Raw genomic sequence first — 26,827 nt, 5'->3', positions numbered from 1 at the left:
GATTTGTTTTGACTATACATTACAATTTTGTAATCATATATATGACCATGACATATAGGAAGTATATATGTGTGTAATCAAATAATTATACATATATTGTAATTTACAATACATTGTAATTTACAAAATAGGAAATTTTGTGTTACTTGTGTTGCATTTCGTTTTTCGAAATTGTACATACATACATTTAGGAATGTTCTGTATTTAACGTAGTTAAGAAATTTTACAGGAAGACACAATTTTTTTTATTTATTTGCTAAATTACTATTTCTCCAATGGAGAAGAATTATTTTGAAGAGTGTAATCATGTAATCAATGCCGAATGTTTTGTGATTGTAAAAAATAATCAATGTATTTGTGTAATATATTGTTTGTATGAGATATTTGCGAAGCAGTGATACGGAATGTTGAACGCTAAGACGATAGGCATAATGTTTGTAATACTCAGATAAATGATAAAGAATATAAACTGAAATTGTAAGATAAATTAAGCTTTTACATAGGTATTATATTTTTAGTAATATTCTAGATGAAGACAAGTAGAATGCAATACTTCTAGACATATTAATATCTTTTTAATCAATGATACGTCATTATTGTAATATCTAAAATGGACTCTGTTACAATTATGCGTTTCCTTTATTATCGTAATATGTTTTTTAATTGTAGGAGTATATGTAAATTTGCAATATTGGCAATATTACATCGTTGAAATCGTAAAGAGATGTATTATGTTTGCCTAAGTAAATTCTTTTTTATAGTAAACATGTATAATGTCGCTCTCGTATGTACAAAGATAATGATCATTGTAAACTGTATAATATAATTAACAGTATTCAGAAAAATATATACAGATGTAAAATTTCCTCTTGCGTGCGTGCGTGCGCGCGTGTGTGTGTGTGTGTACGTGCGTGCGTGCGTGCGTGTGTGGATTCGTATTCTTTATTATTTGTATTAGATCGATTATACATTGATTTCTAGTAAATTTTATTGTACTTGCCACAACATTTAGCATGGAAAATTTTACATTTCGTTGCGATATTTTTCGCATATGTTTTATCGCAAATATCTTTTGTAATCAGTCTCGAATGGAATGTTTGAGATAAAGTGGCGAAAATTTTTCTCCTCGGGCGCCGGACGCCTCGATACGCTCCCGGCTCTGCTTTATCGGCCAATCGAGACACGTTTCGGGACATGTCGCGTCGATTCTGCGCGCAGTCGCGACGCGTATGCGCGTGACAGATGGTTCGCACGCCGCTGCCCATATAAGGCAATTTCCCTACGTCCCTAACGGCGATTGGACCGCGCCGACTGGCACGTCTCGCGTCAATGACTAATTCCTCCCGAAACCTCCTCCACGCGCGATTCTCGCGAATCGATTTCGCGTGGATAAGATATGGACAATGCCGGACCGGTCTTGGCGCCGGCTGTCGATCGATTCCCGCATATATATATACTCTGCGCGATATCTCATCGTTTAGTTTCTCATCGCGTCGTTCTCGTGAGCCTCGCGTGCAACGCGGTCCATCCGCCCGTTTATTCGCCTGTTTATCGGTCGCGTAATCGCGAGATCGGCTAGCGTGTCTCGAATGCCAAGGATTCGCGCGAGTAGCGCGATTTTTTTTCGTTCCTTTATCGCGTCGCGCAGCCGCGAATTTTTGACGGGCGCTCAACGGGGCGCGAGCCAATCGGCGGCGCGGACCTTGGCGGCGCTGCGCGCGCAGGCGTAGGGATACAGGATTCGCGGAGAGGAAAGAGCCGGCTGGTCGCCGAGAGAGGAGCCTCCCTTCCCGTTCGCCCGTGAGCCAGCCGCGCGACCCCTTCGACTGGACACCGCGCCGCTATCCAGTTCCACCACGGCCGAGATACTCCGGGAAAGTGTTGGTTAAAGAGTGCTCGTTCACGTGACTCTGCTCATCGGCTACACGGCTTCCTACGGAAAATGGTAAATATCCGCCGGTCGCGCCGTCGCCGTCGCCTTTGCCATCGCCGTCGCCGTCGCCGTCGCCATCGCCATCGCCATCGCCATCGCCGTATTAAGACTATCACCCGGAGAGGACAGAGAGAAAGCGAGAGAGCGAGAACACGTCCGTAGACGCAAACGGCGACGCGAGACGACTCGGGCGAGGCCGCCTGCCCGGCACACGACGACCTTTTTGTGGTTATGGCCGCAGCAGACGCGCCGGTCGGCCATTTCTGGCCTCGTCGCCGGATACGCCTCGCTTTCTCGCCGACGCCGACCGGATGAATTTCGCGTCGTCGTGGCGTTTCGCGGACTCTTCCCTCCTCCCCGCCCGCTCTCTCCTTCTCTCTCTCTCTCTCTCGCTCTCTCTTTCTCTCCGCGTGCGGATTCCGCGACGGCAGGATCCGCCGTCGCGTTTCCAGGAAGCGTACGCATGATTCATTTCCACGGCCGGCATGTCCGACCGCGACCGGCGATACGCGATTCTCGCGCGATGACGCGCGAGAATCGCCGACGACTCGCGCTCGCTCTCTCCGTCTCTCCTTTTCTCTCGCGCAATCTCCGTCTCTGTCCTCCGCCTCTTTCCTCGTCTTTGCCTTTCCGAGCCCGATCGTAATCGGCCCGACTCCGACCAAGTTCAATCTCTCGATGCGTAGCTACGCGGAGAGAGATACGTGCCTTACGCCATGATCGCTATTTGCGTTATCGGGACGTTCGCGTGATGGAAAGTTTGCCGGCTGTTTTTTATAAATATCGATTAGAGTTTACGGCTCACCTTCGTCTCCTTTCAATTCCGCCTTTTATGGAGAAACGAATCGGTCGAATCTGCGTTTACCCCGACTCGAGATAAGATATATATATATGCATATATCATACATACATACATACATACATACATACATATATATATATATATATATATATATATATATACACACACACACACACATACACACAGTTCCAATTCTATGTTTATCAAAATTATTCCAAGATATTTTCAAACGTCGCGACCAAGATTGCCTCAATGACAGGACATAAAAGGTAATGACTTGTCGCGAAGGAATGTCAATAATTCGATTCATCAACTATATAATCGTTATAATGTCGCGTTTACAATATCCTGATGGACACAGACAGCTGAAGCGACAATATATTTTATTTATCCGCTTGTCCATTATCTTTCTATTATCGCGAGAAGAAGCTGCGCGACTGTTTGCACACCCGGTTTCGAGGATATCGCTTCGATATGCGTCAATCTCGGATTAATATTTATCGCACGATGTTTTATTACGAGGGTAGATTCGATTTGAGCATTTTTTTTTATTTCGTTTAATCAAGTTTATTCTAAATAAATTGTGAACGTTGAATTTGTTTGTGTATATTTTGGTTGTGTATAGTTTTTTCTAGAAAAATTTGAAAAATCTAGGTACGTTAAAATTTTTGTCAAAGTCTCTTTTTATTAAATTGAATGCGAGATTACGCAAAATTGTTTTCATTAATCGGAAAACGAATAATTATGCATTGCGCAACAGGAACGTGAACACTGCTCACTCATTTTGACAAACGCTCGCTAGACGCCATTCGACGAATGACTACTGTACAGAGAGAGATAGAGAGAGAAAGAGAGAGAGAGAGAGAGAAGTGTAGATACTTCCCTCCGTTGTTACTTATGCGATTGTGAACGCATCGTGTATAAATTCCGGTTTAGATTTCAATTATTCTTAGAATTTTATAAGAATGCATTCGTGAAAGCAGAGACTTTCGGATAAAAATTTGTTTCAATTTATTTTATGCATACATTTTTTTTACAGAAAAAAAATTAATCATGCGTGCGCTAAATTTTAGATAATAAAATTCCGACGAAAAAATTTTGAGGCATGATTTGAGAAAAAATTCGAGTCGCAAAGTATCGTTTCTCAAAGATTGTAGATCCGCAATCGCTGTCAAGATCTGTCATCTTCGTTCATTCACATAAAAAAAAAGAGGAAACGTTACGTATTTCTTTCGAGCAGCGCTTTAAACCGTGTCATTCCTGATTATTTCTGTTCGAATCTATTTGTTCCTGTCCCACCCATGTGTTCACGTATTATTTTAATCATTTTCTTCAAAGTTATTACAAAAATTTACGACGAGATAATATATAAATTCATTAACAGCAAGAAAGTTGAAATTTATTTTTTTCTGTTACATTATGTTGTATTTGCTGCATTTTTAACGAATACATATGAAGATAAATGAGGGGGAAAAATATGTATATATATACATATATATATATATATATATATATATATATATATATATTCAGATATCAATTTCTATTGTCCCATCATTGTATTCTATCTGATCGTCTTATATTACTATAATCTACCTTTGAATCGCATCGCGATCTATGACAAATCGCGGGAGCGAATCAAATTTTTATTGTATCAAATTAATTTCATTTATAATGCCATATATAGACAGAAACCAGTATATAAAAATACACTACTATAAAACAAAGAAAATGATTCAATATCCAATTCCATTGATTAAAGATTTGCACTTGATAAAAGTTAATTTGTTTTTACTTTATTAAGTAATATTACACCATATCTTTTTTTTTCAAGCTCGTTTAAAATTATTTTCTCGGTGATAATGATTACCTGTTATCTCGTTATATCACTAATGCATCTATGACACATAGACCGAGATATTCTTTCGCATGTTTCTCTGTAAAATCAGATGTAGTAACCGTGCCATATATGGACAGAAACCAGGATATAAAAATACGCTACTACAAAACAAAGAAAATGATTCAACAAGAATTCCCTTGATTAAAGATTTCCACTTGATAAAAGTTAATTTGTTTTTACCTTATTAAGTAATATTACACCATATCTTTTTCTTTCAAGCTCGTTTAAAATTATTTTCTCGGTGATAATGAATACCTGTTATCTCGTTATATCACTAATGCATCTATGACACATAGACCGAGATATTCTTTCGTATGTTTCTCTGTAAAATCAGATGTAGTAACCGTGCCATATATGGACAGGAACCAGAGGATATAAAAATACACTACTACAAAACAAAGAAAATGATTCAATAAGAATTCCATTGATTAAAGATTTGCACTTGATAAAAGTTAATTTGTTTTTACTTTATTAAATAATATTACAACATATTTTTTTTCTCAAGCTCGTTTAAAATTATCTTCTCAATGATAATGAATACCTGTTATCTCGTTATATCTATCATTAATGCATCTATGACACATAGACCGAGATATTATTTCGCATGTTTCTCTGTAAAATCAGATGTAGTAACCGTGACTGACGAGAGAAACAGGAAGAAAGAGTGGCAAAATAACGAGGCGAAAGACCGACGATAATGGAGCATCTCCTCCATGCGTATTGCGAAAAGCCGCAATATCGCGCATAAATACGTCGATGCTCGTGTTCCTTTATCAAAACCACTTGCGGCTCGCACGATATATAAATAAAACCATGACTCGCGCTCTGGAGAGACGTGCGCGCTATCGGATCATCGCCGTCACGACCATGCGATCCCCCATCCGTGCGATTAAGCACGACCTTAACCCTCTCGCAAATATGCATCCTTTTGCCAACGATCCTCCTCCTCCTCCCACGTAAGAATTTACGTGTTCACAAAGCGATGACGCTACACGACGCGTCACGTAACACGGTAATGTCAAGCAAGGATCTATTTCCCCCGAGTACGCGACTCGAATGTTGGAAACAAAACTTTCCTTGTATCGGGATCTTATTGTAAACACGTGTTTCTGATGGTGATAATTTTCTGTATTTCTTGAAATGTAAATAGTCGCGTCAAGTCGCGTTTTACTTGTCTAATTTATATAAATTTAATATTTTGTAGAAATTTATATATTTGTATAATTTTAATTTAATTTATATTATTTATATATTTATATATTTATAATATGAAAAGAGAGATGCTATGGGAGAAATACATGTAGTTTAAACGAGATAATAATTGATTTACTATCGATTTAAATTGACTTACTATTACTTGTAGATAAGATAGAGATTTATAAATACCAAATTTATTTCACTTGAATAAAGATTTATTTTATATAAATCTATAAAAATTTAAATATATAAATATTTAAATTTGTTTCATTAATACGTGATCAGTTTTCTCTGATTATCTGTTTTATTTTAATCATCTTTTTTACACTTTTGCGCGTGTTCTTGGAAACGAGGAGAAAAACCGGCTCTCTTTTCAAAACTGTCCCCTTTTTCCGATCTGCTAACTCCCCTTTAGCGTCCCCTCGCGCCTCAAAGATGACAGTGAACTAGAAAGAAGAGCGATACACACACACTGAGAGAGAGAAAGAGAGCGCGCAAAGAGCGGTACGTCGAGCGAAGAAAGAGAGAGGGAAAAATTCAATGAGCCTGTAAGGAGGTCGGTTATTTTCTTGCGGACTAGCGACTCTCGAAGTTCACTGACGTCTTTTACGTCCGGCAGCCGGTTAATTAACTTCTCTCGTCTTTATGACGGTCTTTCGCGGAAAGTGTAGTATTTATCGCGTCGTTTCTTGAAATGACGCGCGACTTTAAAACTTGATCGACGAAACATTTTTTTCTCTTTTATAAATTCCCAGATGCTCTACGCGAAAAATGCATATTCGCTCGAACAATTTATTATTCAATCGATTCGTCTTAGTTTTGTTAATTTTTATATAATTAAATAATTAAATTTGTTTCTTTTTCTCTCGCTTTTTCGTAAACCCAAGTATTTTCCAGTTCTCATTTCAAATGCAGCAAGCGCAGCCGAAACGATGCAGATTCATTCTTCGAGACATTAGATCGAATCCTTGGGTCAGCTAGGGATGAGTCATCTTTCGTTCGACTTTGTGTGCGCCTAGTGTTCGAGAAGGGTACAACACGCCCCAGAAAGAGGGAGTTGCCCCCTCATCCCTTTAACCGGCGTCCCTCGTCGCCGCCCCGTTAGGATATCGACCCAGAAGTTGCATCCTCCGCGTTTGCTGGCCGCTCTCCAACTGTCGCGTTTCTCGCGGAACCCTTTCTCGAAACTGATTCGAATCTTTCAATCGTGTAGAACGTTCGACGATACATTAATATTAGTCGGCTATGTTTTTGACGAAACCGAATATCATTTGACAATTAAATTGATAATCTTGTGCAAATTATTCCTACATTTGAGTATAGTTTTTTAAAAATATTAGCTTAATGACCGTTTTTAATGAAGTTTACTCATCTATGGACAAATGTCATTTTCCAGAAAATGTAGGCATCATCCATATGATAGTCCAAATGATGTATTGTTTTTTTTTTTCAAATTAAAATCAATTTAAAATCAATTAAAAATCATTTTCATGCATCTACAAAAGTGAAAAAGTAATCTGTGTTGAAATAGTAAATCAAATTATTACAAAAAAACTCAAGAAGTGTGTATATATGTATATATAATGTATTTATAATGTATATATAATGTAAATATAATGTATTCATAATTATTTATTTTTAAAAATAATTTTGAAATGTTTTTCTTGTAAAAGATTCAAAGAATTAAAAAAATATCTTTGGTCTATCGAAGATATTCCTCTCATTACCGATTATATTTCATCAATTTCCATGGCGCGAAGAGGAAAGACGATCGGCTAAAAGTTGATGGCGCGCGCCACGTGCCCGAGAGCCAGGGGATAACTTTAGAAGTGGATCGCCAGATCTCTTTTAGCATCGCGATTCGCGCGTGGGAAGAATTTATTTCGGTAGCGAATGTCCCCCACACGCGTATTTTGTACTCGCGAAATAAGCTTAAACGGTCCGACTGATAGGGCAACGCTAAATAGCGGCATATCGCATCGATGCGTGAAATGTCCTGCCGTCGATCTGGCACCAAATTATAATAAATTGAGATCAGACAAAATATATAGATTTTTCCCTAAATAAAAGATACCTTAAAATGCAAGATAGTTGTATGGATTAATTAATGAGGCTTTTAAAAAACTGGAATAAGAACCAGTCACAGCTAAAAGCCACTGTAATCATCTACCTCGCTTTTTTCACCACCCAATAATTTATGTTCATCGATGTTTCACTAGGCATCTGGAGTAACAGTCGCAGACGTTTGCAAGACAACGTACGAAGAGATAAAGAAAGACAAAAAACACCGATATGTGATCTTCTACATCAAAGACGAAAGACAGATAGATGTCGAAGTCATCGGACCTCGCGACGCGGCTTACGACGCCTTCCTCGAAGATCTGCAAAAAGGCGGCAGCGGAGAGTGCCGTTATGGCCTGTTCGATTTTGAATATACCCATCAATGTCAGGGTACTTCCGAGGTAATCACATATCATCGATATTTTATTTTTTGTAATATATTTAAAAAAAACGTAGAAATTGTAGAAATCATTCTGTAGTTAAACAAGTCAAGCAGTGTGTTATTTGTTTTCCAAATTTCAAATCAATTCTCTTGGAAATTTGTTCGAAGAAATTTTATTTCATTTTCAACTTATTTTTGCAAAAGTAGAATCATTTCAATTGTACATTTCCTGATTCATTTTATAATAATAATAATACTCTTTGATAACCGAAAAAATGTTCTTGGAAATATATCATTTTATGTTATTCTTCTTTTACAGGCATCCAAGAAACAGAAACTATTCTTAATGTCGTGGTGTCCCGACACGGCCAAGGTTAAGAAGAAGATGTTGTACTCGAGTTCCTTTGACGCTCTGAAAAAGTCGTTGGTCGGTGTGCAAAAGTACATACAGGCGACGGATCTATCGGAGGCCTCCGAGGAGGCTGTCGAGGAGAAACTTCGAGCTACCGACAGGAATTAGGAGTATTCCAATAAATCCCAAAACCTATTACGAGATAAGAGAAAGAAAATCAAGTGGAATACGATACATTGTGAATTAACTTCCCAGAAACAAACAAAAAGAAAAAAAGGAAAAAAAAAGAAAAACAATACTGCTCTATACTGTCGTTGCATCGAGGGTTCACATTTTTACACATTTTTCACTTTTAAAGGAGACCGATTATCAAGTATTTTGCGCTACATATGTTAGTCACCAGGGGAATGTAAGCATTATTAATAGCAAAAATGAACAGGAATGAGAAAAGAAGGATAAACAAGGGGACTTCCCTTTTCATACCGCGAACGTTGTGTGAATCTGTCTGATATAATATTAATATTATACTATTATTACATAATTATAAGGTAATTGTATAAGAATACAAAACAATTTACAACCAGTCAAGCGATAAGAATGAAATTATTATACTTTTTTTCTCACAGACTGTAGAACATTTAAATTAAATTCATTTCATTATGACTTTTCGCTATTTCCTGTTAACATAACCCATTACATTTCCGATATTTCCGCGCACGAAATCGAAATAGACTGGAAGAGATGTGATAAAAGGAAATAAAATACGAAAAAAATAAACTGATAATGCAGATTTCATTCTCTTTATGTCGCTCACAGAGACAGATTCTGCACAAGGTAAAATCCTTCCAACTCATTCAACTGACGGTATGATTAGTGTTTCAAATGGTAAAAAAGTAGATTCTCTTTCGAAATATGTAAGAGTTTATCGATGAATTCAGCTTGTTTGCAAATATTAATTAAAATTCTGTTAATATTTTTTTGAATCACCTTAGTCATGTAAATTCATGATTAAATTTCAAGGTGAGATAAAAAGGAGATAAAAATTATATATGTCAAATATTTTTACATATTATTTTTAAGAATGTAATCACAATAATTACACATGAAAGGTGCAGCAATATTTTCATTAATGGAGGATGACTTATCGATACAACGCAATCAGCATGCGCGACCGGCAACTTTCACAAATAATCATATCATACAAAAATTACAACAGTCCGTTTTATATTTTTCTCGCATTTTGTACAAACATTTAAAATGTGCCGTCAAATGATATGATTAAAGTACATGACATACATGATATCAATAATAATGTTTTCACTTGATAATATGTTGATCCATTTGCATCCGTTGCCAAAGGATAGTGTTGCGACATGGATGCGAGTTGTATAACTATAAACAAATATCGATTATATATAATAACTTTTATTTTATTTTATTTCTCTTAAGATTTTTTTTTTTTCATTATTATCTTAAGAAGCAAGTAATTTTTAACGCTAAGAAAGATTTAAATTGAATCGTGATATTTACCTGCTATCCTATTCTTTTGATCGTCATCAGTCTCGAAATTTTCGCTGGAATCAACGGCTACAAAATGAAGCGCAATATATTTTCATATGCGAGCCGAGTTTCTTCTTTGTCATGATTGTGCGCGAAAAAGTGAAAGAGAAAGAGCGACTTATCTTTATTACTTACAAGCTCCTTCGGTGTGAAAGTGCAGTATCGCTGAGGGATGGCTCCATCCATGTTGAGTTCTGGACAAAACGGTTGCCTCGTAATGGGTCGCCGCATCCAAGCCTGTCAAATTGAAGGAACGAACATGCACCACCGAGCTGAGAACGTCGTTGTCACCGGGTATATGCAGTCTGCGCCATTTATCGTTAGTATCCTTCTATGGTATAAAAATAGTCACATAACAGTTGCTGTGTGAGAAATAGAGTTGCTTTCAAGGAAATGACAAACATTAAAGGTAATATGAAAACCTACTCAAATACTTTGTTATTTCAAACTAATATAGCTCGGGGTCATTATAAAAAAAATGTCCAACTAAAAAAAGAATTATCCCCTCGATAGTTTATCATGAGGGAAGCAACCCATACCTTTCTTGATATATAATGTTCCAACATTGTGCTTTGCATTTTTTTCTCCTCTCTCCCTCTTTGCCCTTTATTCATAAAACTAATTAAAATAAGAAACTACAGATTTCGCGATCGATATCGTTACGTGATAGGAAATTCTAATAAAATAGCGTCATCATACAAGACGTTGCCTTTAATTCAATTATTTCTTCATGATCGCCCTTGCATGTACGGCAGCCATCAAAATCGTAACGTGAACAATTCACGAATCCATGAAATGAATCCCATGTTGCCTCATTTCAGAAAGATACGAGTCGAGATTTCATTCACCTTATGCAGACTTTCTTGTGGTTTCCTCGCGACAGATCGTATCATTATTAATTTATGATTTCGAGCCATTTTTAAAACAAAATCTCACCTTATATTTACGAAACCAGAATTGATATTCGATGATGGGATAATAACTGTCGACCTCCCAGATGAAGTTATACGATGTGCTTGACGTGCTGCGCGACTCTTTCTTAAAGATCGCCTGATTCGCAATCCCCGATAGCTCGATAATCTTTTCCGTGAATCCCAGAGAATTCGAAGCTCTGCAGAGATAGGAACCATAATCGCTTTCATTTACATTCCTGATCATTAGTCTGTAATCGTTTCCAATGCTATATTTTACTACACGCGATGTGTATTTCAATGTTTCATTTCTGAAATACCAATCAACCTAAAAAAATTGAAATTATAACATTAGTTTTTATTAAACATTGTTTTAAGAAACTATTGCTAATCAATAATGTCGGATCGATTATCGAATGTTGCGATAATATAATGCTTCTGGTTTCGTTCTTTCTTTCTTTTTACGAAAAAATAAAAAAAAAGATACCATAAGTCACGTTCTCTACGAATCGATTTGTCACGTGCGACTGGCTTTAAGGGATCACAGTGAGAAATTGCTTGGCAGGCGAGGCGGTTTCATTTAGTTGCTGAGCGTGAAGAACTCGTTGAAATCTAAAAGACGATTCCCAGGACGCAGAAAAATATTTATTTTGTATTTGTATTGAGTATCGAGGTCCAATCGCCAAAACCGTATCGCATATCGCTCGATTCGTTATCATATGATGTGAAAGAAATAGAATTCTAGTAAGCTTTTATAAAAATTCTTGTTTTTGAAGCGCGGAGTTTATCTCTACGATATGCGCAAGATCTGCAGGATCTCCCTTTTTCATCTCTTAAAATAGTTTAGGGTTTAATGAGGATGCCGAGATTATTCGACCGAGACGACTAATCGCGTGGATAGAATTTTTTCGTTGGCCTTGCGCAAGGGAGGCGAATCATCTATTTATTTTTCAGAAATAAATTCCTCTCGAGAGTTATCTCGATCATCTATCTTATTCTAATTCCAGGATGTCTACTCCTTGGGAATTCTTAGGAATTCTCATGGAATTTTGTTGGAAAATTTAAAAAAATATTCTTTACTTTTTATATTGTAAGCAATTGGCAAATAAAGTGTTTAAAATGTATATTTATAAATATATATATATTTATCTCTATTTATATATTCAATCTTTTAAATATTGAATATGTTATACATATTCTTCATTGTAATTTTCACTGATGAAGAAATGAAAATATGCAAATGAAAAATATTTATCTTGCGAAAGTTGTTTAACTTTTATCAGTACATTTGCAAATCTAGTACTTGAAATTTAAATAGCTCTATATCTTTTTTTCATATGAATGAAAAACATTACAAAAAATATATGTACAGTAATAAAATTTAGTTTAGAAAGTCACATTACACAAAATATCTTTAAAATATTCTCTTTATCTAAAATTTTGAATAAAAATACTTGAAAGGTCAGGGAATTTTTCTTACGATATTTGAGTAGACATCCGGAATTCTCATCGATATTTAAGGGATGCGTTTTAAAAGTGGTAGCACATCGCTCGCGCGTAGGAGTCTCTGATGTAAACCCTTCTTCCACGCTTCCAAAGTCAATTAAAAGTCCGACTGCGAATCGTGCCGCGCGTACTCGCGCAGGATGTCGCGTTAAATTGTTGTTCGAACTATTAATTAACGAGACGACAATCATGACAGCTCATGGAGAGAGACATTAGTCTTACCTTCGCCTCGGGCCAGGCGGTCACTATGCAATTTAGCTGTGCTCGTATTCCCGGATACGCGTGCACCCATGGCTTCTTCACGAAGATCTCCGGCTTATCTGTTCATATATCGATTTCCATATAGATATTTAATACAAAATATTAAAAAATCATAAGATCAAAGATTGCGAAATAATGTTTCAATCTTTTGATATTTACTTGAATTAATTATATGTACATTATTTAATTCGATAAAAAAAATTGCGTTACATTTGAAGCGTGTTTTTGAAACGCGTACGTAAGACTTGTTTTGATATCGCGAATTGTTAATACAGGTCACGAAGATGGTCAATTAATGTCTGCAAAACACTCGCAAATGTACATACGTACATACGTATGAACATAATTGACTCGCTCATGCGTTTGATTGGAATACCAAAGGAGCAATCTGTAGCAATTTCTTAACTTAATTATGCTTAGCTATGTAACATGCAGGATAGTGCGTCTGATTTACATGATCGTTTCAATTGTAATTAAAGTCACAACTAATCGCACATTTAATACAGTTTTGTAAAGCTATTATAATAACTTTTACAATGACGGGAAATGAAGAGTATAGGAAATTTAAAAATTATAGAGAAAGAATAAAAAAATACTTCAAAAATTATAAAGACGAAAATATTACAAAATTCGTCTTAAAGGAAGATATAAATGCCTTGATATAATCGTTTCAATTGTAATTAAAGTCACAACTAATCGCGCATTTAATACAATTTTGTAAAGCTATTATAATAACTTTTATAATCACGAGAAATGAAGAGATATAGGAAATTTAAAAATTATAGAGAAAGAATAAAAAAAATATTTCAAAAATTGTAAAGAGGAAAATGTTACAAAGTTCGTTGTAAAAGAAGATATAAACGCGACTCACATCTAATACGTAGATCTATATGCGCAATGGCGGGATCGCTGACTTCATTAGTGGCGACGCAGGTATACCTACCAGAAAGATTTCGATTTTCAGCACGAAAACTCAATTGCGATCTGACATCCAATAATGGGATTTCTCCCTCCTAGAAAGAAGAAAAAGGAGAAGAAGCACGAGATGCACATTGCTCTTTATCACAGAGCATACATGCAATCCACTTTTATTTAATTGACTTATTGTTCGATCGCGCGAAGCATCTCTATTTTTTGGTGCGTTTTCTTTCTCTCTTTCTCTCTACATCCGTCAAGCATGTTCACCGCACTTGAGCGCGAATCGTCTAATATCATTGGTATGGTATATCGAATAAGCCAAGGGGAGAATATCGATTTACCTCTGTCCTCCAACTTATGATGGGAGTTGGTACACCCTTCGCTACGCATTGCATGTACACCGTCTCTCCCAGATTGACCTCTAGCTCGCCGGACGCCGGTATAGTCTCCACGCTTGGTGGATCTGAACGAGTAGAGCGAAAAAGGACAAATAGAGGCTCACCATATATATATATATATATATATATATATATATATATATATATATATATTTAAAGCAACTTTACGTTTACATATACTCACGCGAAATTCAGATCTTTGCTTGGACAGAGTCGTAGGTGAAGGAATCAAATGGGGAAACGATTCTGGATAAGCTTCGAAAGAAGATAGATGGATTCGGAATAAATAGAAACGGATCCTTTCAACGGATCCTTTCGCGCCGATTCGTATAGAAGAAGAAGTATTCTTTCGGGACTTTATACTCTAGAGAAGACGCTTATCTCGGCATACATCTGTGGCCGCTACTATGATCGTACTCACACATTACTTCGAGTTTGTGTAGTTGCGTAACTCCCCCCCAGGAAGTCAGTCGGGTCACCTGGCACACATATTGGCCGCTATCCTCCCGTTGCACGTTTAGAATCTGTAGGGTACCATTCTGATACATGATGATTCTTTCGGGTGATTCTTTCGGTCGGTTTCGCTCGCTGCTGTCGGCCAGAAGAGTCTCCTCTCGCCACCACTTAATCCTAGTTTGCGCGCCTACGGGCAGAAATAACAAGCTTTTCCACACGCTCGAACGAATCCCGTCATTCCAAAAAGCCGACATTCGAACTCGACACACTTTGCACGGTTATTACTTGCTAACGAGGAAGAAGATGGTTCGCGAAGGAGAAAGTTTGTACCTTCAGCTCTCGAGCAATGATAGATTAATGCACCGAAAAGGAAAAGGACAGAAACACGTGTATGCAAAAATAAATAAATATTTGCCTTAATAAAGCCATGCTTCAACAAGACTTATGACGAATTATTCATAATGCTTTCGGCGAAACGAAACACATAGCGATAAGTGGACTGAAAATATTCCCCTTTCCCGACTTACTTTATCCCGATTTCGTACGCTCGTATAGGTAGAAATAACGATGTTCAAAAAATAAAATGGCAAAAAACGAAATATGCTATCGCGAGACTGAGATTGTAGTTTAAATGTAGCATGTGTCGAGCAATATTTGCGAATGGTAATAATTCCTCTCTACTGTGTATACATACATAGTGAAAAATAAAATGTTAATTATAACATTTTTCACATGTCCCAGAAAGTCCACTCTAAATTTTGAATTAAAATAACTCATTCATCGTATGTTACTTATCTAACTATAAATATTAAATAATTGACACAATACTTTACTTATATTTATTTTGTTATCTTAAGTTTGTAATCTTATTTACTTTATATTTATTTTTGTTACCTTAAGTTTGTAATCTTATTTTTGTAACTTTAAGTGTGTTGTAAAAATAACATACAAATTAATTAAAAATTACATCAAGAAATAGATACAATAACTCGTGAGAAATGTTGAGAACATATAATAGTAATATTAGAACTTGTAATATAGTATATAACTATAGTAATACTAGTAGTAACTATAGTAATTAATATATAATAGTAATTATTTTACTTAAATTATTTGTAATAGAAACATTTGATTTTAGTAAATTTAATTATTTTGTATGTCAAAGTTTAAGATTATTTAAAGATTTACTTTAACTTTTCTTAGAATGTTAAACTGACATTAAGACATGTTGATTGTTTAAAATGATTATGTTAAAAATACTCAAAATAATATTCCGTTTCTAAGAGACATGTACAAAGTGTCAAGTTATGAAGTTGACATAAATGTAACACATGAAAACGTTATAAAAATAATAACATATAAGTCGTATGTTAATTTTACATTAAAGTTCTAATTAAAACGCGGTGATACAAGAAAATTTCAACATAATGACGCACAATTTTTTACTGTGTATGTATACGTGTGTAGAGGTGATAAGATGAAAACTCTGATGTCAGATGAGAAACAAGTATATCAATCATTTTGAGAAAAGACAAAAAGACGCAAGATATAATCGATCGTTAATAATATACCCTGATCTTCCACGTAACAGGGCAACAAAACCGTGTCATTCTCATAGGTTTTTACCGTCGTCGGGTAGCTTTGGAAGTCGGAGTTCACCGTAGCTTGCGTCCCTGCAAAAAATGCATACAACATGTAAATGCAAATATGTAACATCATTATAATCATAATCATCAATCATAACACAATGAAAACTAATCGGCGTTTAACGACACTGTTCGCATCGTGAAATATTCACTCTGTTTCTCCTACTTTTTTCCTTCTTTTTTTCATGAAAATTCTCGGATTATTTCGCGTCGCGTGCGTGACAGCGCGAAATTTCTTTCGAGTATGCACGCGCAAAAGTCCTCTCTCTTCTTATCTGATCGATTATACTATATGACGTTGCCGCATAACGCAACCTGCATAACGCAACCTTCGCTTACGCTGTGCGAAAACAAAACTACGGTGCGCGATTATGCCCTCGCTCACGCACCCGCGGAAACTCGAGGGCGAAACGGAATCGATTGCCAAAGTTGCGTGCGCCAGAGCGAACGAGCGATAAGGCGCAATTTTATGTATACGCTCCCGACTCGAGCGAGTGCTTTTCCTTCCCAAAGAGAATCGATTCGCACATACGGAAATACGGCTACAATTATGCCGCCTTATGTGCGGGAGATATTTCAGTCCGATTACGGTGCTGTTTCGATTACGAGAAACTAGGTTGCTCGGAGTGTATGTCCTTTTTATCTCGCAACGATTATCTAAAGTGAGAAAACAATAAAGTGGATCAATCATTCGTAAATGACGCGCGAGACCATTTTGCGAGGAAGGAAACCTTTTAAGAAATTAATTTTTTTTTTCTATCTCGCATCTCTCTTAAATATACCTATTACCCATTGATATCCCTCTCCGCGTATAAATTTGATGAGTAAATTCTCGTATTTCTAATCATTTGCATGAGTCAACGAAAAATGATCAAGGTGATTAAAACAAAAAAAGAAATGCACAGTATAATTTCTCTCTCTTAGCATTCTTTCGAGACTTCCTTATTTTGATTCGAACATAAATGTCGATGCTCGGAAAAATGATAAAACGTGACAGTTCGAAATTTATAAGGTTTCAGAATTTTGACAATTTTTCTTCTTTAAAACCAATGTTGTTTCCATTTCGAGACGAATCTTATAGAATCCCAATGCACGCATATATTTGCTATAATACATTTCGCGTATGTTACCTATCCCTCCAAAAAAACCTTACAAAGGTAAAAAAAATACGTCAAGTACATAAAAAATATTCCACCTTGTATGCAACAAAACGTTTAATAAAAAAACGTTTAATAAAATATAATTTTACAAGGTTTGCGAATTATATACCTGTAATTAATTTCAATTATAGAAATATGTGAATTATAATACGATCCAAGCACGTCAAGTTTTTGTAAGTCGTTTTGGTCTTCATTTTTTAGTTCCAAATTTACTTGGAACTTATTTTAAAAATCATTTTCATTTTGTCGAGAATATCATAAATGCAAAATTGAATTTGTGACAAATATTTCAAATTACAAATCCCTATCAATTGCTTCAATGTACTTGGCTAATTAATTATTGATTTCATATTTAGTTTTGATTTTTTTTAGGAAAATTATATATATTTTTTGAAGGAAAATTTTTATAAATTATTTATTATAAGGGTATTTTTTATTAAACGTTTTGTTGCATACAAGATGGAATTTTGCGTATGTTACCTATCATAAATAAATCATAGATGTAAAATATATGTTACCTATCATAAATAAATCATAGATGTAAAATATCCAAGCGTAAATAACAAAGCGTAGCATTCTTCTTAGTAATTACACACTCGTTAACACAAATATAAAAAATTTGTATCAAAATTACACCGAAAAAATATTCAGCTCTTTTTCTCAGACATGTGATCTCTTCGGTCTTTCACGAGACACTAATCTCGTTTTCAAGATGTGACCTTTCGTATCCTATACGATCTTAACACACACACACATCATCTCTAGTAATGGAATTATGACCAGTTGCTCGACCAGCTGCACGACTTGAAGAGGTTTACTCATGTCATGTCAAATAATCGACCAAAATCAAGTAATTTCTGGTTAATAAAATTTCATTCTCGCAATAATTTAAATATTCATATCTTTGTCTGATAATTAATCGATTGATAATTAAGTTTAAAAAGTGACTGATTATTTTTAAAGAATAGAAGATAAAAAATAAATAAATAAATTTCACGCGAATAAATAAATTGCACGCATATACATAAGAGTTAAATTTAAGTTAATTTTATTTTAAATATTTTGAATAAAGAAATTGAAGGAATCTTATGGAGATTTTGGGCTATATTTTACGCTGATTGGCGCTTTCTCAGATGAAGATGCAAATTGAATTCAGAACCACCGTCTTCTTCTATCGCAAAGCCGCTGCTGTTAGGAGCAGAGGGTGTGTCCACCCACGAATACCAAAGGCATTTTTCTATAATTTGTTCAATTTACGCATGAACATGCACCGTGTATAGAGCCATTTGCCAGAGTTAGAGACTGTTAATCCAATAAGCGATTCGTCACTCCGACTCTTATTAGATCATTGCGACATCTTCCTTACGTTCCCCTTCTCCTTTAGCAATATATTCTAAACAAAAAAAACAGAGAAAAATGAAAGTAAATCGATCGCTACAAATAATTCTGTTATTCTTATATTTTAAGTTTTAATCATTTTTACTATTGTACACTTAATTTCATCTTTAATTTATATATCTGATGTTATTTCATATAAATAGGAGAAATATTGCACATTCTTATCCCCATTATTGTCGAATTATTTTCCGAGCAACCTATTTATCGTTGCAAGTAGCGATATACGGTTAACATTTTATCGGTGGCTTTCAACTTTTTTCGACTGTCGATGAGGATACCTATTTACAATTCAAAAATCAGTGTACTTTATACAACGCCACGAAACTTTTCTGCATAAACGAGCTAATCTTTTTACAGGTGTCTGTCGTCTCAGATTTATTCGATCAACTTTGACTTTCCTCGCTTGCAAATGAGAGGAGCGAACTGGGTGGCTCGCCGCATAAATATTATGATACATTTATATGCGTACACATCAATAATAAATATTGCATACATCATATATATTATTTCAGGTAGATGAGATTTTGCATGACTAATAAGGGGTTTAAAAAAATATATATAAGACGACAGAGTGTATTGTACACTGTCGATCCTTACGAATGGCCAGGTCTCTTAGTTTCAAACAGGAGCAAAGGACAAAGGAGAGAGGACCTAGAAGGATAGAGAAGCCGCGGGAGAGAAAGGTAATCCTCCTCGAGCTGCGCGCGCGCGTAGTCGTGCGAATCTATGTGAATATACTTAATCCAAGTCGAGATGAAGGCGTTCTAAAATGGTTCTCAATTATCTGACGCATCCATTAAAGCGCCGACGAAAATCCTCTTAAATGGATTTTTAAAGGAATCCTACCAGGATCGAGCCAAGAGCTTTCGGCGAGATCTGCGTCGTGACGGATCGTCGATATATTTTTCGCTCGTCAGAATCTCTCTTGATTCGCGCTTATTTACCCATATTTATGTTGCGGATACTTTCAAGTATCGCGTTGAAGTTTTATCATGATTTATTCGAGCAAAAATCTCTCGCAAAGTATATAGGACGTTACGAAAGAATAGGTTTAGGATTTATAGACTCGACAGTGCTCGATGCGAATAAAAAATCGAGTAAAAAATATTTGATGAATATAGAATCGAAAAATCAATCTTATTAGGATTTAAAGGTCATTTTTGAAGGTGTTTCGCTCACATTTATTTAAATAATATGAATAAATATAAAATTAATTCATTTGTGGTATTTTCTTTACACATCTTTCATATATAGTTTATTTTTTTGCTCGCAGATGCGCTTGAGAAAAATAAAATTAAGCGATATTTGATCTATACATCTCTTTTGAAAAATATTAAAAATAATAAAATTAAATTAAATTAATTTTAATATTAAAAATATTAAAATTAGGAATATATGAACGATTCGAAAAACTAAAAGGGGACAATGATCGTCGACTAATAATAAATAATCGAAGCTAATTTTTCCATCGCCATTCCCAGATGAAGAAAGAAAGTATATAGCAGTCATGTATTCACATAGCATCAGTTAAAAAGTTACGACTTAATTGGCACTAATTCACTGAAGTACCGCTCTCGTTGTTTCGATGATCGCGCCTTCCTCCTCATTGTCAGCTAAATTGTTTACGGAGGTCTCGTAAAGGGATGTCCACCACTCGTGAACGGAAGTGAGAAAGATCGCGTTTAGTATTTCGCTTGAAAACTTTATTTCTCGCACTCATCGTTAATCACATATCTCATTTTTTCATTCCTTTAAAATTCCAAAAAAATGTTAATAAAATAAAAATAAATTTATATATATTTATATTTTATACATATATAATTTTACTTAATAATTAGTTGTATAAAATCTATTTGCGTTATTCAAGCGAATATCTATCTTTAAAGTTATAATATTAACGGATTATTGGATTTTTACAAGTAAGACATTTGTGGGATATTTGAGGTAATCCTAGTCTTGAAGCCTGAGGGGAGAGAGATGTGGCTTATTTGACGAGATAGGGGAGAAATTCGTCGCTGGCATAAACATGAGACACGATCCAAGTCGAGATCTTCGGATATATCCGGGAGAATGATGATTAGTTCAAGACGTAATTTACAGTCGCACGAGATCCAGATTGGCGCGGGTCTTGCGGGAAATGTTGGAGCAGATTAAGGGCAAAGGTATTGACCAACAATTATGGTTATCTGTAAGTTTACCCTAGTTTTGGAGTCGCTTAGACATTCCGGAATTGGATCGTGCGGATTCAAAGACGAATTATCGAGCTTTGACTTATATAGGTAATATTGCAAATTACAAGGGTAATCTTCTGTTTAACGCGAGCAAAAAATTACAAGACGTGATACAAAAGTTCACCGATGCTTTTATTTTTATTTCTCGCTCTTTCGTTTCTTTCATTCGTTTCTCTCACTCTTGATTCAATCGATGATTAAGTTGATGGAAAATAATCGTGAATCAAAAAATGAACATGAGCGACATAATTATTTTCTCTCTCTTGATGCTATCAATTTTAGAATAATATAAATGGAATCTTGTGCAAAATAAAAAAAAGTTGAGATTAGTGGAAAGGAAGGACTGGTTCATTCGGTTTAACTCGGTATCATTCAGTTTATTTATTTTCTTTTATATGAATGTACATGTCATAATTTGACAGTTACACATATATGATATATCGCAAAAGAGACAAATAGCTGTAAGTTGAATGATACAGATTGGGCCGACATATGTCTGTAGTCCTTCTTTTCTCACAATATTAAGCCTTCTTTTGATTGACAGTATGTGTTACGTTTATATATCTTTTATCGATGCTTGACGCAGTTTGATGTCGAGCGATTTCAGGTCAAACTGGTAGTTTGGAATAATTGGTGGCGCATCGTAAATTGTGTTATACATGTGTACCATGACGGACTGAGCAAACCGCGTTAACCCCAAAATACCTAATTTTGTGTTATATCAATATTAGAGAGAGAGAGAGAAAGATAGAAATAGAAAAAGAGAGAGCTTGCGTTTCATTATTTTCATTAAAGCTCGCGCTTAACATCGTTGTCTCAATAATATAAATTGCATTCCCTTGCATTCCACTATTGTTTTATCCATTTTTTTCACAAATAAAGAGAAACTTTTATAATCGCATAACAACCAAATGCATAACACATAAGGCTTGTAATTACGAAATATGTTTTTCTTTGAACCGCCTGTATTATTAATTTTATGAGTATTATTATATTCACGCACGCATGTTTAATCCCTCGACAAGATATTTTTTTTTACCTTTATTTAATCCAATTTAATTAAACAAAAATAAAAAAATGATGAAAAAATGATTTTAACTAATTTCCCACTCACTTATAAGCCTGTTAAATAAAGTTCAAGATATATCGATAATTGTAGAGTACATATTTCGTATTGCACGATTTTATTGTGAAATTTTTTTTCTCCAGGATGGAATTTTAACGGAGCGCATGTGGCTAGCGGCGAAATCCAATTACCAAGCGTACTGTAACAATTTCGGAAAACAATTTGGCTTCAGAAGGTCCACAAAATTACCACTTTTTCCTTATTTCCCGCAAACATTCCGTGTGTATTCCGCGGTTGCTTACCATCGATTCTTCGCGAGCACTCGCGATTACTCCTCGAGGGAGCGGTTTTCCTTTAACAACGATTCTATTTTCTCTCATTACAAGAGATTACATTATATCTACAAGTGGTATACATGGTTACCCTTTCATTCGCAAAAGTGGGTCAATTTGATTGATTTGTAACTCCACGATAACTTCATCTTGCAAATTTAAAGTCAAAGACATAATACTGCGAGCGCCCTGTGAAAACTAATGAAAAAAAAAAAATCTCGTTAGCCCCCGAACATCGTGTTTCCTTTGAGAAAGCGCGTATATACAACTCACGACGAATCGGTGAGATTCGAGAGTGGTCTGTGGCTGAATTTTTCGAGAAGGTATGTTTACACGACGAATTGCCTTGTCGCGGCAAATAAGTAAAAAGGTGGAAAAAGGGAAAGCCAAAGCGAAGGAGAAAAATAGAGACAGAGATAAAAAGGGAGCCACGCTTTTGAAATAGAAAATCAAGAGGATGGATCGAAGTGAAAGACGAGGAATTGCGAGTTCTGCATTGTTGAAAGTGTGTTGAAATTTTGCGAAAGAGAGAAAAAGGGAGAGAGAGATGGAGAATAAATATATAAAATCCAAATGGAGAGATATACAACGTAAAGCAAATTGCGATTGTGAGAAATTATATGATGATAAAATATGCCGGAATACCTAAATATGCAGGAAAAGCATCCGGATATTATTTCTGTTGCGCAATAAATGCAATATTCTCCATGTAAATAAATCCATTATTTCAATACGCATGTCTGTCATTTTCGAAAAAATAACATTTACTCATCGATCATTTTACAATACGCTTGCATCCATTTATATGTATAATTAATTATACCAACAAGAAAAGTGTTTCATAAACTTAAAAAATGTATATACGTATACTTTTTATACTATATTTGTTTTACTTATTATATATATAAATAAATATTTAATAATTTATAAAAAATTTATCTATTTAATATGTTTATTTATTTAATATTTTATTTAATATTTTCATCGGTGAGGACATAAATGATCCAAGATGATTTTTATGAAGCTGAAGGATCGGTGGAACTCGTTTGCGGTTTTTCACCCGTATCGATACCACGTTTTAGAATCGGAGCTGAGATTGCGGAGTGCGAAAGTAACGCGAGCAGAATCTGCGGCCAAGGTCATATATGGCCAATGAGATAATTTGTGGCATGTAGCAGGAATGGTCGATAACCACCCCCTGCCTGCCGACGTTCTCTCGGGCGCAATTCGAACGTATTCGCGTTCACTAATTAATACCAGATGACCGTTTAATATATTTTGAGGCTTGGCTATTTACCTTCCGCGCGCCCTCATCTCGTTCCATCGAGCGATTAGCGATGAAAAGATAATTTCAAAAATACACAGAAGTCTTTCTCGTAATAATTCCAATCAATAACGCGAATAAAACTCGTAGGCTGTATCACGCGTAGAAGTAGAAGAATCATTATCATCATAACGTTTCTTTATTTTTAATTAATAATACCAAGGGAAATGGAATCCTCTAATGATGCAATACGCGAGATAGATGTATATATCACATTTTCGTTGAGAAGTAAGATAACCGTGAAGACACGTCAGCGAATATCTTCGTCATGCCGCTTATCCTCCGCATGTTAATGATGTTCGTAAAGCAACATGCGTCGCTGTAGTGTCATCGCAACGAAATAGCGTAATGCAATCCGCTGGAGGCGGTTTGTAATCTACAAACCAATACTTACATGGAGCTCTGAAATTGTAATAATAACGATAATAATACGCCGAGGGCGTATTCTAGGAATCCATCCTTCGTTAAGTCCGTATTACGATATTATTCCTAAACAATGTCTCTGGCAAGATTGTGGCACAGAGTTATTCAAAGATCTCGTTACGCATTTTTATGGCGTGCATATGCAAATCTTTCGACGGTTACGATTCGCGTATAATAAACCCGGTATATTCCCGTCTAAAATAAACCCTCCGCATCGTGCTCTACGTGAGTGCGCGACGTTATAAAGTCCAGGAAAGGATCACACCCCCGCGAGAGGGTCACACGAGACCGACGAGAAAAAAGGGATCCCTGCGATAAGCCGCGACGTGAAACCGGAATTTACGGGCCTATAATTTTCCGCGAGAGAGACCAAAGGAGCCGCGTTTGTAATCCGTTTAGGGTCGGCTCGCAGTGTCGTATGTGCCAGCCGTTCGCCGCAGAAACTAACGATTTCTCAACGACGACAGAATCATTAAAGAGGCAGTTAAGAGTTGTCACGAACATACGAACGGTAGTTTGCGATAGGTCGGTTAACGTGTAACCGCTGTTCATGCAGTCGAGTAGAGTCTCCCCTGAGAGGAAAAATCATTTTTAAAAACACGCCCATCGTCTATGAAAGATTAAATAGTTGCGCCAAATACGTCATTTAATTTACTCTAATTTGCTTAATGTTGGAAGATAAATATATAGTCTCGTATACCGCAATAATTTATTGCGTCTCCGAAGGAAAATTATTCCCGATGCGTTATTCGAGATACTCGAGAGTCCTGTCCCCATAAATCGTTGCCAGGGATTGATTCTTTTATGGGACCCTTCAACAAATTGAATCGTCCGGTGATCATACCTAGGTGCCATTGTCAGGAAGTAATTTGAGAAGGCACTATCGATCGTACCAAGAATGGAAGCTACGTATTCCCGATGCTCAGCTTGAAGAGCGTCCACCATTCTTGGCACGATTCTTAGAAAGTCTGTAATTTTTTTAAAAAATTTCGATCGTTGTTTGATGCACACGTAGCAGCCAGACTGACCGGGAAGCGGAATGGAAAAGTTAGTCGAGCCCATCAAGCATCACGGCTATTTTACGACCATCGTCATTGTATGGTCATACTATCCCTTATTCAAGAATTGCTTCGTTCAGTATCGGCTCCCTTTACCTGTTTCTCCCACCGGGCTTTAAACCGCAGATACGCGGATCATGTATCATGTAACGTATGGACGGGAACGTGTCCTGGATCTACTATTCCAGCGCCTTCTCGAACCTTCTACATAAAGGGTTTGTAAGCAAGCATCGACGGAAAATTTATGAGAGGCCGTATCGTTTTTCTCGCAAGTTTTTAATTTCCAGCACTAAGTATCTCGAGACGAAGGGGAGGAGGGGCAAGGTTTAAATTTAATTTCTATTGAGACTCTGGCTCACTCTACTATAATCTATCTGTCACACGAAGGAACGAGGATGTAAGAAAGAGGGTGCAAAGCTCGCAAGTGGCGAGAAGCTGTGAGAGTAAATGGAAAAATGCAATGTCGGAGAAGAATCTGAAAAGGAGCAAGTTGATAAAAAGTGCAATTACATCGACAACAGAACAGTGTCGCAAACAGGATCGCTCGACAAGCGACTCGCTGAGCAAACTCGCTCGTCCTTTCGATCATGTTTGCAGCCAAAAATCGCAATGTTGCAGTCCTATATACACTCAATATTTCGACATTACCAGCCTAAATTCGATATTAGCAAAATCCAACAATTACGAATAATCAAATAATTTAGCAATCGTGCCGCTGCGAGCGACGGCGACAACTCGACCAGTAACTGCTTGTTGTCAATTTGTGTAATTGTGTAATAGAGATATGGATACTGTCGCGTGCATACGCTCTATGATTCAATGTTGAATGCGTGTATCGTGCCGAGAATATAACGCCAACGCAGATGCAAGGATTTACCGCTAATAGAACTGCAGTTGATTGTTGTCGCAAAAAACTGCGTGCACTTTAAAAGAGAAATTACAAAATTACGTGAATAATAAATGGAAAAATACACAATAAATGATGGAAATGTTATGCATTTTTATCATGTTTTTGGGCAATTTTACAATTATTATTCATGTAATATTGCAATTTTTTTGCGCATTTAAATTTGTCTCTGCGTAAAAATTATATATGTATAATTACACACACACACACACACACACACACACACATTTTATTAATTCTTTATAAGGATAATATTGTATTAATACGATTTTTCAATTTATGTATTTCTAAGGGTTTTACTGACTCAAAATATAGCTAATAAAATATATGCTTTTCAAAATTAAATTTTCCTTTGACATCCTGAAGCCAAATAGTTGTCGTAAGAAATGATGGAAGAACTTTTCGCGAGCTTCAAAGACTTTTTATAATCATACGCGAATAAAGTCATATGCAGCATCATGTTTAGCGGTATGCGCTGCAAAAATTACGTAAATTTGCTCGAGTTTTAATTTAAGAAACGTTCTAACTTTACTCAAATTTTCGAGTTCTAACTCGAAAAGTAATAATGTCAAAAGTTTATCGGGACGAAATAGAAAAAAATGGCTTGTGCAGCACGCGCTTTGCGAAAATATCGCCGACGTTTAA

General features: G+C 35.9%; 2 protein-coding genes across 3 annotated transcripts; one reads left to right on the top strand and one right to left on the bottom strand.

Moving 5' to 3' along the window:
• The first annotated feature begins 1,590 nt into the window (after positions 1-1,590).
• Positions 1,591-9,404, top strand: LOC105259326 (cofilin/actin-depolymerizing factor homolog). The gene is made up of 3 exons (XM_011271204.3): positions 1,591-1,945; positions 8,052-8,294; positions 8,595-9,404. The coding sequence occupies exons 1-3, from the start codon at positions 1,943-1,945 to the stop codon at positions 8,793-8,795; spliced, it is 447 nt and encodes a 148-aa protein (XP_011269506.1). The 5' UTR covers positions 1,591-1,942; the 3' UTR covers positions 8,796-9,404.
• A 337-nt stretch (positions 9,405-9,741) lies between these two features.
• Positions 9,742-18,150, bottom strand: LOC105259325 (limbic system-associated membrane protein). 2 transcript variants are annotated; one of them, XM_025414771.1, is made up of 10 exons: positions 17,962-18,150; positions 16,209-16,310; positions 14,603-14,824; positions 14,125-14,246; positions 13,737-13,878; positions 12,827-12,924; positions 11,124-11,426; positions 10,323-10,518; positions 10,158-10,214; positions 9,742-10,019 (listed from the first exon to the last, which is right to left on the bottom strand). In XM_025414771.1, exons 1-10 carry the CDS (start codon positions 18,017-18,019, stop codon positions 9,880-9,882), a joined length of 1,440 nt encoding a protein of 479 aa, XP_025270556.1. In that variant the 5' UTR covers positions 18,020-18,150; the 3' UTR covers positions 9,742-9,879. The 2 variants fall into 2 exon arrangements, with proteins under 2 accessions (XP_025270556.1, XP_025270557.1); XM_025414772.1 differs by having other exon boundaries at positions 10,323-10,515.
• Positions 18,151-26,827: the final 8,677 nt, after the last annotated feature.

The sequence above is a fragment of the Camponotus floridanus genome, unplaced genomic scaffold, assembly GCF_003227725.1.
Source record: "Camponotus floridanus strain SB8 unplaced genomic scaffold, Cflo_v7.5 scaffold9, whole genome shotgun sequence".
Taxonomy (NCBI): domain Eukaryota; kingdom Metazoa; phylum Arthropoda; class Insecta; order Hymenoptera; family Formicidae; genus Camponotus; species Camponotus floridanus.
This window is presented reverse-complemented; position numbering and strand designations above follow the sequence as displayed.

Bases quoted from the DNA above. Each gene is read 5' to 3' on its own strand.
- LOC105259326 (XM_011271204.3), top strand. The intron at 8,295-8,594 runs GTAATCACATAT...CTTCTTTTACAG, and splicing joins AATGTCAGGGTACTTCCGAG to GCATCCAAGAAACAGAAACT.
- LOC105259325 (XM_025414771.1), bottom strand. From the start codon at position 18,019: ATGCTACGCTTTGTTATTTACGCTTGGATATTTTACATCTATGATTTA. The intron at 13,879-14,124 runs GTAAATCGATAT...TCTTCTTTCTAG, and splicing joins TCATAAGTTGGAGGACAGAG to GAGGGAGAAATCCCATTATT. The intron at 10,020-10,157 runs GTAAATATCACG...ATTTGTTTATAG, and splicing joins TCAAAAGAATAGGATAGCAG to TTATACAACTCGCATCCATG.